At 46.5% G+C, this 13,553-nt stretch overlaps 1 protein-coding gene across 2 annotated transcripts in view; it reads right to left on the reverse strand.

Moving 5' to 3' along the window:
* Nucleotides 1–2,408: 2,408 nt before the first annotated feature.
* Nucleotides 2,409–13,553, reverse strand: part of DUSP10 (dual specificity phosphatase 10) — a 50,202-nt gene continuing 39,057 nt past the window's right edge. For both annotated transcript variants that reach the window (XM_079297841.1, XM_079297840.1), the window contains exons 3-4: nt 7,594–7,971; nt 2,409–4,605 (exon numbers count right to left, since the gene is read on the reverse strand). In XM_079297841.1, coding sequence (XP_079153967.1) covers nt 4,340–4,605; nt 7,594–7,971 — 644 coding nt within the window. In that variant the 3' untranslated portion in view covers nt 2,409–4,339. The remainder of the gene's footprint in view (nt 4,606–7,593; nt 7,972–13,553) is intronic.

Genomic DNA, 13,553 nt, shown 5'->3' on the forward strand with positions numbered 1-13,553 from the left:
GCCCTCAACTTCTCATTATCTCTCTCTGATTCCCTCCTTGGCTTGGGTGAGAGACAGCAGGCTTTATTTCTGTCCTCCCTACTGAATCAGCACCTTCAGTTCCCAGAGTTCTTCCTGCTGCTGGTGTATACATGCTGGGAGCACCTTCACCATGGCTAAGCAGGACTGGAGGCCAAAACACTCTCCCATCTGCCTTTCCCACAGCCCTTGTGGCTCCCCAGTCTCACCAGCTCCTGCGTGTGCTATTCAACACACCAACCTGCAAGGAGTCCTTGGCAGAGCTTCTCACTATAAGGCACCAGTGCTCTTCCCACACAACTGCTTCACTCAAAACACCCCGAGCCTGTATCTGTCAGAGGGAGGGGAGGGACCTTTCATCTTTTTCCAAAGGCTGCTGTCACATCTGTGAAAGGCAAAGCTATAGGAAGCCTCAGAAAATCATCTGCCAAGACAAGAAGGGGGATGCAGTTATCCCCAGGGTGACCAAGAAGAATAAAGCATATGAGCTGCTTAGCATGGAAAGTTTAACAATCTCTTGGCTCTGAAGTCCAACCTAAAGTCAGGACAGCTTGCAAGGTGGATGAATGGAACAGTTCTAGCTTCAACAGAGCTTTACAGCAGGTCTCACACATGGCTGGGTCACCATTTGTGAACAGCAAATCCCCAAACAGGAGCAGCATTTGTTCACAGCACCTTGCCTGCCTTGCTTTGTGAGGTGGATCCCAGGGAGCCACTCACAGGACCTAGGAGATATTCTCAGAACTCAGGGGAGAAATAGAAAATGAGTAATGAGGGAATCAATTTTCCAGGACTGTCCCTATTTCAGCACACCTTGCACAAGAGCACAACACTGACACTGAGCAGGGAAAAGCAGGTCTTGGTCTCACTGGCACCCATGTGTGAATAAAACCTACTGAGAGATTTTCCCATTTTTCAACTGTGCCTCATCTTGGAGTAGCTGAGGGAGTGTCACAGCCAGCAGTAAGAGCAGGGAATGGGTGATCAAGCCTCAGTTCTGTCCTTGAAGACATAAATTACCTTTCTAGTGCTCCTGTGCCAGAGCAGTAACAATACCTGCTTAAACCCCATCACAGTTCTGGTCCACATCCATTCAGCCTCGCTCCCTCCCAGAGAAGAGGGCAGATCTTTTATTTTTTCTGGCTAGGCACATACAGTCTCAGGCAGGGCTTTCTGAGCAGGCACATATTTGCAGTGCATCATACTGGGTAGCAGAAAAGGATGAAAAGATGCACATAGACTGGGCTCCCCAAACCCTCACCAAATTTCTCCTGCCCTTAGAATAAGGGTGCTAAGTTACCATTTGCTAGCTTCAGTACATTCTGCATTAAAAAAATCAGCACTGCCCTCCAACCTGTTCCCTGGTGAAGCAATTCTCAGACTGTCACTTGTGGGACACAACCCTGGAATGGTCTGCAGGAAGGAGGGGTTTGACCAGCCCATCTCCACTATCAACAAACTCACAGCAAACTCCTTACTCAAAGCCTTGCACTGCCCTGCCCCATCCTTTCCAAGACCATCACACTGGAGAAGAAAATCCAGCATTGCTGCTCACAGTGACAAGCACAGGCTGGCAGGGCTCCTGCAGCAGAAACTCCAGCTCCCCACCATGCAAGGAGCAGCAGCAGCCAAACTGAGGCAAACACACTGAATCCTCTGCTGCCAGTAACTCACTCAAGGCTGCAAGAGCTACCCAAGTAAGAATTAAACACCAGTACTTACATGGCTGCAAACTTCATCCTAATGTGTGTGCTGGCTGAGGCTGAGCCACAGAGAGGATGCTGTGAGTCCTGTTGGTGCAGCACAACCTTCCTCCCTCCTGAGGTGCTCAGACAGGAACAAGAACAGCAGTAACATGAAAGATCAGCTCTGAACCAAGTCCTCCTTCCCATCATGCTGGCCCCAGGTATGCAGCCTGCACACTCCCTTTGGTGAATAACCTGTTTCCTGGCAGAGCATCAGCACTATTGCACAGTGTTTATGGCCACAAACAGGCTGCAAGGACCAACTTCACAGCCAGCCCCCAGCCCTGCTGCTGCTGCTTTTTGTTCTCTGGAAAGAAAAGCTTTTCTCCCAAGCTCCTCCCTCTACCTAACAAGGGGCATCTGAAACTCATGGACAACAGTTGGAAGAGGCTGGGTCCAAACAGAAGGAAAAGGGTGGAGGGAGGGAAGCAGAGCACTTTGCTAAGGAACCTCCTTCCTTCCCAAAGCACAAAGGCTCCCAACCAACAAATGGCACCTTCTCCGTCCAGCCACTCTCTCCTCAGCTCCAGGAGCAATCACAGCCCTGGAGATTTTGCTGCCTGGGCAACAGTCACTGCCAAGGGTGTTTTCAACCAAAAAACCAATAATAATCATAGAAAATTAAAAAAAAAAATAAAAATCAACTCCAGTAGAAAAATAATTTAATAAAGGGATAAGTTTCAAGAAAATATCTGTATAGTAACAACATTTTAAGTAAAATGTCCACAAAAATATACATGTCTAATGTGATTATACATTAATTTTTCCAACAGGTCCTGTTTTACACTTGGTTCAGTCCATGTAAGTTTTCAACTAACTGCTATCAGCCTTCCTGGGACAGATCAGTTTGCACAACAGAATCATATGAGAAATGTCTTCTAACTCATTTTAGGGTCATACAAATAAAACTTTGGAGGTGGTAACAGTCCAGAACAGATCAGGTTATACCATATCATTAAAAAAAAAGTGAATACAAACAAGGAAAGTGAAAGTCAGCTGCCCAAGGGACACTGTCAGGCAGAAACATCAGCCCTACAATACACACCACACAACACTGACACAGCTGGAAAAGGAAGGGCACAAAGGAGGGGAAAAATCCCAGGAGGATGATTCCCAGGAACTGCTAAACAAGGGGGCTATAGAGAGGCCAGGGAAAAGCATATGTGACCAACATATGTCTACAAACCAGACAATTTTGTAACATAGAAGATAAGTTACCTACAGGGAGATGGAAAGGAATCAGTGGGGATAGTTTATTTCTTATTTTTCCAAATGGCTACTGAGCTGTAGAAATAAGAGGTCTGTTCCAAAAAGCCATCACCAATAGTGCTAATTCAGTCGAACCAGAGAGAAAAATCTGAGAGAGATGCAAGAGTAGAGCAGAAAGTAAAGAAAACATGTTCCACCAGCAGAGGACAGGAACACAACACTGAAGGGGAGATGCCAAACGAGACATCAGTTTTGTCAATGGGAGAGGTACAATGCCACAAAAAAACAAACCAAAGGGAACAAAACAAAAACCCCATCCCATAGAAAGAAAATGGAAAATGGCTAAAGAAATAAAAGGACACACACTTTCCAAAAGATTTGTTTTATAATCAAATTTCTTTTACATAGACAACTGAAACACACCAATATTTTGTGCGAAAAATATTTTTAAATAAACTTTGCTTGTTCTAGATTTTTGTACATTCTGATATACATATGTAACAAGGTTTATGGCACTGTAACCAGGATCAAAATCATATAAAGGAACAAAATAATTGCTCTCATTTATCCTTCCTGAACCAAGCTGGCTGCTGTTGCACTATTAGACTTTAAAAATTATTATCTTATTATTAGTGGGCAGCCAACTCTTAATTGGTTTGAACACTCAAAACAAACCCCAAATTATTATTGCACAAGAAGCCAGTGAAGGCATATGGCATAGAATGATCGAAGTCCCTTACTGTTAAAACCTTACACCCCAAAATAGAAAAATAGAACTGGAACATGAAACACGCCAAATAAACTTTGTTTTTTCTCTTTAGTTTGAGTCAGGAGTGTGAAAAGTACCTTGCAGACTTCTAAGCTGCTCTGATTTCCTTTGCATTGGTGAGCATTTTGCTAGGTTATCTTTAGCAAAGCCTTTGCAGAACGAAGGCCCTTCTGTTTCAGGGAGGTTTTTTCTGCTTTGTTTTGGCTATTTGCGTTTCGTCTTCAACTTAGGTTTCTTCAGTCTATGAACCTGCACAGACTACTTAGCCATAAACTCTACAAGTAGCCAGAGAGGAGGGAAAACTAAAAATTAACAGGAAAAAAGCCCAACATATCTTCTTCTTCTTCTTGTTTTTATTTTAAAAAGTACTCCTTTTGCTCTGAAGCCTCCCTGCTCTGCCGATGTCTGAGAAGGAAATCACAACAGCATCCCAAACCCAGCAAAGTTCTTGGATCTTTTAAAAACCTTTCCTTACAAAAAAAGGTTTTTATTCACAAAAAGTTTGCCACAAAACTCCCCTTTGAAAGCTAAAAAGAAAACCCCACAGCCCACCCATGACTGCCCCAAATCAGGTGAAGAACAGGTCGCAGCTCGGCCGTCACACGACAGTCTCGACGCCGATCAGCTTTGGTGTGAGGATTCGCGGGGTCACTCCATTGTTCAGGTCTTCTTCAAACTCCAGTAACTGCCCCATGAAGTTAAGGTTGGGGGAAATGATTGGTCGTTTGCCTTTGACAAATTTGTAGGCATCCGTCATGGTCATGCGTGTGTGCTTCATCAAGTATGCGATAACGATGGTGGCGGAGCGGGACACTCCGGCCTGGCAGTGGATGAGGAGACCTTTTCCACACTGATGAGCTTCCTCTGCAAATGAGACAGACACAAGAAAGTAAGACTCTTGCCAGTTTTTAAATTAGAACAAGCTCAGTGCAATTAAGAGTGACTTCATGTGAAAAGTCCCTTGATTTGAGTACAAGCACAGCGGCGTCTCTTCCCCTTCCCCTCCAGCACATCTCACCCCGAGGTTTAGAGCTACTGAATGCAAAACCCCCCAGTCCAGTCTGACACTGAAAATTTCCTCACATCCACTCTACTCTTTATTAGTGGAACCATGGCCTGAGAGTTACTGCTGCACTGCCAGGGAACATTTTGTGAGCGATCTCAGGCTCCATTTCCACCTCAGTTACAACGCCACTGCCTTATGTCAGCACCTCTTCCTCCCTGTTTTTCAAAGCAGGGAACCACTCTTCTAAAAACCAGGTATTTTCAGATTCAACTCATAACAACACATCTGTTTCAAAGCCCTGTCCTCTGAAGCTTTGCAAAGCTACTCTTGAAACGGGCTTCAGTGGGGCTCTGTGCTGTGGTGCCTGTGCAAATGAGGAGCTGGATACGCACACACACCCACTCCACCAAGAGTCATCCCTTAGAGAGAGGCACCCTGGGCAGCATTTAGCAGGGACAGAGTCCTTCTTCCACATGCCAACAGGACATGAGAGAGGAGACTGCCATACCATCCTTATCTGCCACAGCTTGCTTTTAAAACAGGAGATGGAACTTTCAGGAAGTGACACTTCAAACTACTTCTTTTGTTTCAATCCGCAGGAGGAACGTGAATTTAGTTTGCAGGTTTGGGCACGAATCCAACCCCACCAAGAGCACAGTTCAACCCACTCCACATGTTCAGCCTATACTGTGAAAGCACAAATGAAGCCAACTTCCCTCTAGACATTTTCGCTAGTTAGTATTTCAGAAAGTTGAAACTCTCTAACGCATTTTGACACACATTCCCAGAGAATTTCTGATGATTTCACTTCCTATGGCTTTAGTCTTAGCTAAACCTGGAGTTGGTTGTGGTTTTTTGAAGACATATTTAAAGAAACATAGGCCAGCAATCTGCTGTTTAAATGTTTCCAAATCTTCTCAAATGCAATTTAAAGTTTACCCTGAGGAAGGGAAAGCTTAGACCAGTTACTTCCCCAGCTGGTTAAGTTGATACAGAAGAAAAACTCTCAATGGAGAAATATTTGTTTATTAAAAATAAAGACAGACCCTCAAGCTCTAATTATTAAAAAGGAAGTAAAATGGGTTTTGAAACACTTTCTAAACCTTTCCAGAGCAAAGCTGCTTTCTCTGCTCTTGGTAAGGTCAGCAGCCAAACACTATCTTTCAGTGGTTTTGAGAATTTTAATCCTGCAATTCATGGGGATGAGGGGAGCAGAAATCTCTCTCTTCTACCTCAGAAGGACCTCAACAGAGCTTAACAGTCTCTTTACCTAAGCTTAGCCTATTGCATCTCCCCATCCTGTTGAACTCAAAAGTTTAAGATTTTACTGGATTTCTTGACACAGCTGAGGATCAAAGCAAGGTTCCCTTCTCCCTGCCCTTCACCCAAACAAGTGTTCACCTTCCCAGGCACACTGTAACCAGCAGCTTGGGGAGCTGGCAGCACAGGTACCACAGGGGCAGGGTTAGGAACAAAGGGAAATGTGAGTTAAGAGATCCTCTGGCTCTTCACACTGTAGAAGACAAGCCCAAAGGCTCAGAGTGGTAAAACTCCCCTGAACTGCAGGATAAGCAGAGATTTCTCTATTCACTTCACTAAAGCAGCGTGGCTGCAGAGTACAGGCATCAACACACCATGAACCCTGCCAAGACACAGCCAGGTGAGGCTGAGGAGCCTCTGCTTCTGAGCTGCCAGCCCTGCCCAGCATGCAGCAGGGGCAGATGGCTCACAACAATGTGCTGAGCCTGGCCCTCCTGCCTGGCACCCAGTCCCACAGCTGGGGACAAATCCTGGCTGAGCCTGACTGCCCCTGAGTGCAGACCCAGCACAAGGGAGGGCAGGGAAGAACACAGCTCTGCACCCACTCCAGGAGAGGGGCAGTCAAGGACCTACATTGTGGTGCAGCACACAGGCACGCTTCTTCCTTGGTCTAGCACTCCTCCATCCAGCCTGAAGTGTTGGTAAAGGAATTAAATCAGTCTCAGTACAAGAAAATAGGATTTAATGTCAGTGGTTCCCCTGGCATATTTCAGAAAACCTCTCAGGACACATACTTGTGCTAGGGAAGCACCTTTGCTATGCCACAAAGGCAGTGTCCACAAAGACATCTAGAGGGGCAATGAAAGGTCCTCAAAAGCTTTCAGTACCACATGCTCAAGTCCTCTCTGACCTGCCCTCCTTGAAGTGCCCATCTGGCTTGAGTCTAGTTGAGTATGGCCCTAAACTTGGCTGAGAGCTGTGCTGTGCTGATGGTAATGATACCCAGAACAATGCTGCTGGGTCACTTCTTCAGCAATCTCCACAAGCTGCATGTCTGTGGTGAACTCTCTCACACAGCCTACAGGGTTTAGAGGCTTATTAAAGCAAGTTTTCATCACTATCCACTCAACCACACATACCCTCTGAAGCTACAAATCTAATGGTGGAACAAGCCAAGTGTGAAAGTTTGTCACTTTTCTCATTAAGTTAGCAAAGACTGAGACACCATTAAGAATAGTCACTATGAAAAGCTGGCTGGAAGCCACTGTGTGGAAACTGGGAATGCAAAGGAATCAAAAAGAGGGGATGATGAAAGCCTCAATTCTGTGGGGTTTCCTGAATTTAGAAGCCTGGAGGTAGGCGTTACTATCACTGGATAAAAACTAACCTCAGGCTACTCAACTGGATGTGCCAGAGATGAGGAAGGACAGAAATATGAGGTGCTCAGCATTTCTGACAACCCCAACTGAAGGAAATATGGCCTTAACCAGCCTTCTGAGCAAAAAGCTCACTCTAAATTGCTGTAATGGTTAAAACCAACAACAACATAAACACAAACAGGAGTATTTCCAGGCAAGGGCAATTACCAATGAACTCAAAAGCCTCTTCAAAGTACTGCCTGAGGTTCTGCTTGTTGCTGTCAGTGGCGGGCAGCCGCTTGTAGTTGAACATGCCTTTCTCATAATGGTACAGGGGCAGGTGGGTGGTCACGTTGATGACGTAGCCGATGTTCATCCTCTGCATCTTCTCCAAGTCCTGAGCGTCGTGCTCGTTTCCCAGGAAGAGGAAGGGCAGGATGGGGGTGAGCTCGGCGTTCTCGATGTCGGGCGTGGTGGGGATGGACTGAGGTAGCACAGGGGGCACGGCGGCGGCGCCGCCCCCTCCTCCCCCCTCGGGGCACTCCTGCAGCTGCAGCGAGTTGTCGCAGAGGTTTTCATGGTTCTGCTTGAAACCGCTGAGTCCTCCTGGGGAGAGACACCAAGCACACACCTTGGTTAGGCACCCCGAGATTGGGGCACGGTGGCTCTACTGTCCCCACCACCACTGCAGCAGTGCCACCGGGCTGGCATGAATCAGCAGCGGGCATTATCCCCCCTGTGCCAAGGAACAGGCACACAAACACTCCTCTGTGCAACATCAGCTGCTGGGCTGCCTCCCCTACCCAAGCAATGGGCGTTCCCAAGCAAGAACATCACCAAACTAGGGGCTAGCAGCACACCAGAGCAGAGCAGCAAGCCAGCTGGGATAGTCTAAGCTTTACCTGCCCTTAAGCAGCCCTGCAAGAGCTCTGAGGATGGCAGCAGCTCACCCTGGTACACAGCATGAACCTGTCTGTGCACCCCAACAGAAGAAAACCACTCCTTGTAACTAACAGTGACTGAGGTGCTTGCTTAATATGTGACCAACAGCTCTCCTTTTGCTGCCCTGGCCACCTGAAAATATCGAGCAAGAGTTATTTTTAGGTCATTAAAATGGATTGGGAACCATTTCCACCCCCCCACTTTTTTTTTGTTTTGTTTTGTTTTGGTTTTTTTGGGGTTTTTTTGAGGAGGGTGGCTTTGCAGAGCTGGAGCAAGCCAAGTGGAGTTCTTTTACACCTCACTCTGCACTGACATCAGCAGCAGGCTCCCCACCTGCCCCGTTCCCATGGCAATCCCACAAAGCACACAATGACATCAGCTGGCATGACATCAGCTCTCTGAGGGCAAACAATGCAAGAACTGCTACTCTGTGTGCTCCTGGGAGCTGCTGATGTCATGCTAACAGGTGGCTCCCCAAAGGAAAAGCAGAAAGAGGAGAAATGCAGGGATGCATTCCCCTTGTCCTGGGGATCCTTGAGGCTGTGCTCAGCATCCAGACGAGCCAAGTGCTCAGGCTCAATGGCACTTTGTTAACTGCAAGCCAAAAAAAAAAACCCAGGAGGGGGGAGAGCGACTCTGAAGTTACTAGAAAGAGCCACACTAGCCAAAATAAATGTGGAATGTCACCCTCCCAATAATGATATTTAAAAAGAAATAAAAAAAATAAAAGAGAGGCTACTTGTCTTTTCCATGCTCTTTCACAGTGATCCAGATAAGGTTTTAAAGTGAAGCAAAACAAGCTGCCACTCAGGCTCTGGATCAGACACAGCAAAAGGTTGTGCTGCCTGCTGCTGAGTGCTGCAATTCAAATGTCCAATCCAAGTGTCTGTGACATGCCTGTCCATGGGCTGGGACCCATCCAGGCCCATTTCAGTGCCCTGTGCTGTATCCCAAGGGCACGAGGCACCCAGACTAGGTTACAACCATCTGAGCCCCTCTAATGCAAGTGCCCTTTTTCACATCCAAACTCATGTCCTTCACACACTGCTAGTAACATATCTTCCCAGAAATCCTTTTAAATGCCTACAAAATTCAGAATACTTCCCCTGCCTCAAAAATGTGCTTGTCTTCAGCAATTTCTGCTGTTTACAGGAACCAGAGCAAACAGATTTGCCTTACAGATCTCTATTCTCAAAGTTGTTACAACAGGGATAGAAAGGGGATCAGGATAGAAAGAAGAGCAAGGACAAAAATCTGAGCTCAACTGCACCAACTGGCCTCAGCAGGGCCTGAAAAGTCTTCTCAGTCTACTCAAGAAAACCAACAAGATGATGGTCCCCAAGTTATCTGCAGCCTCATCCAAACCAAGAGGCCCGGCCTAAAGTCTAAGATAAGGGCTAAACCCTAACCCACACTCCCATCTTTCTGAACTTGAATATTGCTGTTTAAACAATAGCCACTGTATGCTCAGATTCCCAAGAAAATCCCTGAAAAAGCTGTTTTAGTGACCCTGGAGTTCCCACCTCTCCTGCTGACTTGTGGGAATAAGCAGCCCCACCTCTGGCTCACCACTCAGGTGTGGCAGACACCATCCTGCTTCACCAGCTGCCTTGTAAGACACAGCAGAGCATCAGGGCAAAGGATGGGAAGGGACCCCAAATACAACATGTGGAAGATGCCCAAACAAGTGGAGTAGCCAGACATATAATACCTTCAACCATAACTTTTTTAACAGACATTTGCCAGTGTCACCATTCCTAATGTCAGTTCACATCCCCCCTTCTTGTTCACCTCCTCATGTGAGAGGAGAGTTAAAAAGTCAGTTCAAGCAATATTTAAAGCAACTCTCAAAGCAAATGTTCCTGAAGGAATACATTACTGGGGAGAGGATTACTAACCTGAAGTGGCTCAGACACATCAGAGAGGGAGGACTGGACAAGAACACTGGTACCCAGAAAAGATAGAGCAAGATGCAATGATGGAGGGAAGCTGAACCCTAATCCAACAGCAGGAGCTTAGCTTGGATCTGTGCTGCCAAATGAGTCATGCAGGTCCCAAAGCAGGACCCAGACACCTCCTGAGTGCTGTTCCATTCTCAACACACACGATCCTTGCACAAACTGATTCATGAGGCACTAGGGTAATTTAAGTGGAGCTCATGCATGCATAATGTTCAGGCTTTTCTTAAGTTTGAGACTACCTCCCAAAACAGGTCCAAGCAAAGTTAATAATGATCAGTCAAATAGAGAGGGACTGGCTTTCTGCATGAAGGTAAATACAACGTACAATGTACTGAGGTGCACCTGTATTCCCTTGTCAAGCAGCTGCTATTTCAGCATTCAAAATCTTCATGTGGGAAGGGCAGAAGAGGTGGGAGAGAAGAGGCTGTACCCAAAGTGGAGACCAAAACTAAGCTCTTGCAAGCCTGGTCTAAGAGTTGATTTATTCAACTTAGTAAGGTGCAAGACATCACTGCTACTGACCACAACTCCAGACCACAAGGAAGCTCAAGGCATGGATGCAGACACTCCACTTGGGGTTGTACCAAAAGCTGTTTTGTGCTTGACCTTGCCTTCCCAAACCTGGGGAATGAAGGAAGCATTACAAAGGGCAGTAACAGCACTTGTGGCCAAGAAGAACAACTTAGCAGAAGCCTCATCTTTTTAGATGCTGTTTGCAATATGGGAAAAGCCTTCCTCATATAGAGGCAACCTAAATGGAGAGGCAATATAATACATCCACCATGGATGTATTATACATGGGAATGCATGGCAGGGCTATTGCAAACACAGGCATGGAACCTGGACTCAGGATGTAGCCACCTGCAGTGACAAACCAGAATGCCAGCAGGCAGATGAGCCATAGCTGGATGTCCACTTCAACAGACTGCCCTGCCTGCAGCCCATCTCTCCTGGCTTTAAACACTCCACAGAGCTTGTAATGACCAAAGCATGGGGAAGTGTGCCCAGCCAGTGTGATGCAGCCTGTGCACAGAGAACATCCCAAGGGCTTTTCTCTGCTCCAGAACTGCTGCTGGACAGGTGTTCAGAGGGCTGAACCTACCCAAACCCAAACAGAGATGGACATGCAGGGACACTCAGCACTCTGGGGAACCTGAGGAATTTCTTCCATGAGGAAATCAATCAGTGAAGCAGAACCCTTGCTGGCAGAAGGCCTTGTGTGGTATCTAGCAGGATACAACAGAACACCAAGGACTCTTTGTTCACCACTGATGCAAGACTCAGGTTGCAGAATGCTTTTTGCAGTTGTAACTGCATGACATTTTCCAACATCCTGCCCTGCCAGAACAGTTAGTAAGTGACAACAGACCTTGGAGCATCTGAGACCTCAAAACTTTTGGGAAGTTTTAAGTCAGCCTTGTACATACTCCAGCTATTCCCACTCATTTATTCTCAAGTTCTCTGCAGCCATCTGCCCATAAACATCTCACTTAATGCTCCTCAAACCCTCCCACCAGGCAGCACCCAAGCAGCAGCAGCTGCACACACATTTCCCAGCTCAAAGCCACCCAGGAGCCCGGGGCTCACATCAGCACTGTGAGACCAGGTGAGCAGCTGGACAGCAGCCAAAGCAGCTCTGAACAAATAAAAAAAGACAAGCAGCATGGTGCTGGCATAAAAGTCATGCTTAACACAGTGTCTGTCATTTGCCATCAGGAGAGGGCAAATACAATGAAAAACAGGCACAAAAGAATGAGGCAGCCAGCTCTTTATGGGACTATAGCCTTGCAATAGTATCATCTTCCAAGAAATCCAGAAAAACAAACCTTACCTGCACAAATTTATAGAAGTGGATTGGAAGGTTAGGGATTTGTTTGAGGGGATTTTTTTTGTTTGTTTGTACCATTGCAGCTTTTTAGTTTAGGGTTTTTGTTGTTTGTTGTTCAAGAATATTGAGAATTTAAGTACAGGGAGTACAGTGACACCTGACAGAGGAGTCCTATGTCTCTCCTTTGGCATCTCCTTCAGCCACCACTGCTGTGTGACTACATGCAAGCCAGGATTTGGGTTTACAATATACTTTGGTATATTTGCAATATGTTTCCTATCTGGAAAGAGGCTCTTGCCTCACAGTTAAGGGAGTAAATTACCTTGTTCTCTCTCCAATGGGAGAACTTAGAGAAGCAGCTACAGTGAAACACCCTCACCACAAAGCAATACCTTTGCATTACCTCATCGGTGTGGATATACTTTGTTCTGAGCGTGGCAGGTACTAGGTGTTCCTGCTCCCACTGCAAACAGGAACATGCTTTTATACATGACAGACTGCAGATGTGGGAGCTACATTTAGACTGAGCACGTGGTCTTGGGAGACAACCAGACCTTTTATATGGCTTTCAAAGCTGTCCAAGAGGATTTCTGGATCTGCTCATCCTCGATTACAGTACCACAAAGCCATCTCGGAAAAAAAAATAAATGAAAGAAAGGAAAGCAACACACACACAAACACAAGAACTGAAATCCCAGGACACTGGGAAGTATCAGCAGAAGAGATGTTCAACCTGTGAATTCCCCTCCTCTCATGGGGTGTGCAGCAGAGAATCTGGTGATACCACAGCTCTGGCCACCACGAGCTGTACTCACTCAGGAATGAAACCAAGCTTCAAAACACCCACTCACATGTGCCCTGTCAGTACCACCACAGCAAACCCTGGCTGGGTTTGAGTGAGTTTAGGGCTGAAATGTCACAGGGAGCATTTGGGGTGCAGGACAGAGACACTCAGACAATTGGTGCGTATCTGTTTAAGACAACGCTTTGAATTTGTGCAAGTACAGCCTGTTCCTTTAAACCTGTGACCTCATTTATTTACATTACTGCAGAAAAGCACTGCCAGAAGCAACAGCTGATGACAGTCTCATGTATTTTTCCACTAAGACAACAATTAAACTGCTCCTGTGTTATTAATGAACAGATGACTTTGTGTCAGGTTGATTCAAAGCACAGGGTGCCTCAAGGTTAAGCAAACGTGACTCCAGCATGTAAAAATAGAAGTTAGGTATTGTCCAGAAGCTTCCCCCACCCAGTGCTCTCCAACACAAGACACACACTTTCCCTGCCCAAGCAGGGCTCTGTTTCCCAGGCTTCTTCTAGAGCAATGGGGCCAACCCAAGCAGATCACTATAGTGCCCCTGCTCTCCAAGCAGCTGTCCTCCTCACCACAGCTACAGCTGAGCAGTGCTTAAGGCTTGCCCTCACTGCTGCAGCAGCCCTGACATGGCTGGAAG

Source organism: Erithacus rubecula (genome assembly GCF_903797595.1).
Source record: "Erithacus rubecula genome assembly, chromosome: 2".
In the NCBI taxonomy this organism is placed as follows: Eukaryota; Metazoa; Chordata; class Aves; order Passeriformes; family Muscicapidae; genus Erithacus; species Erithacus rubecula.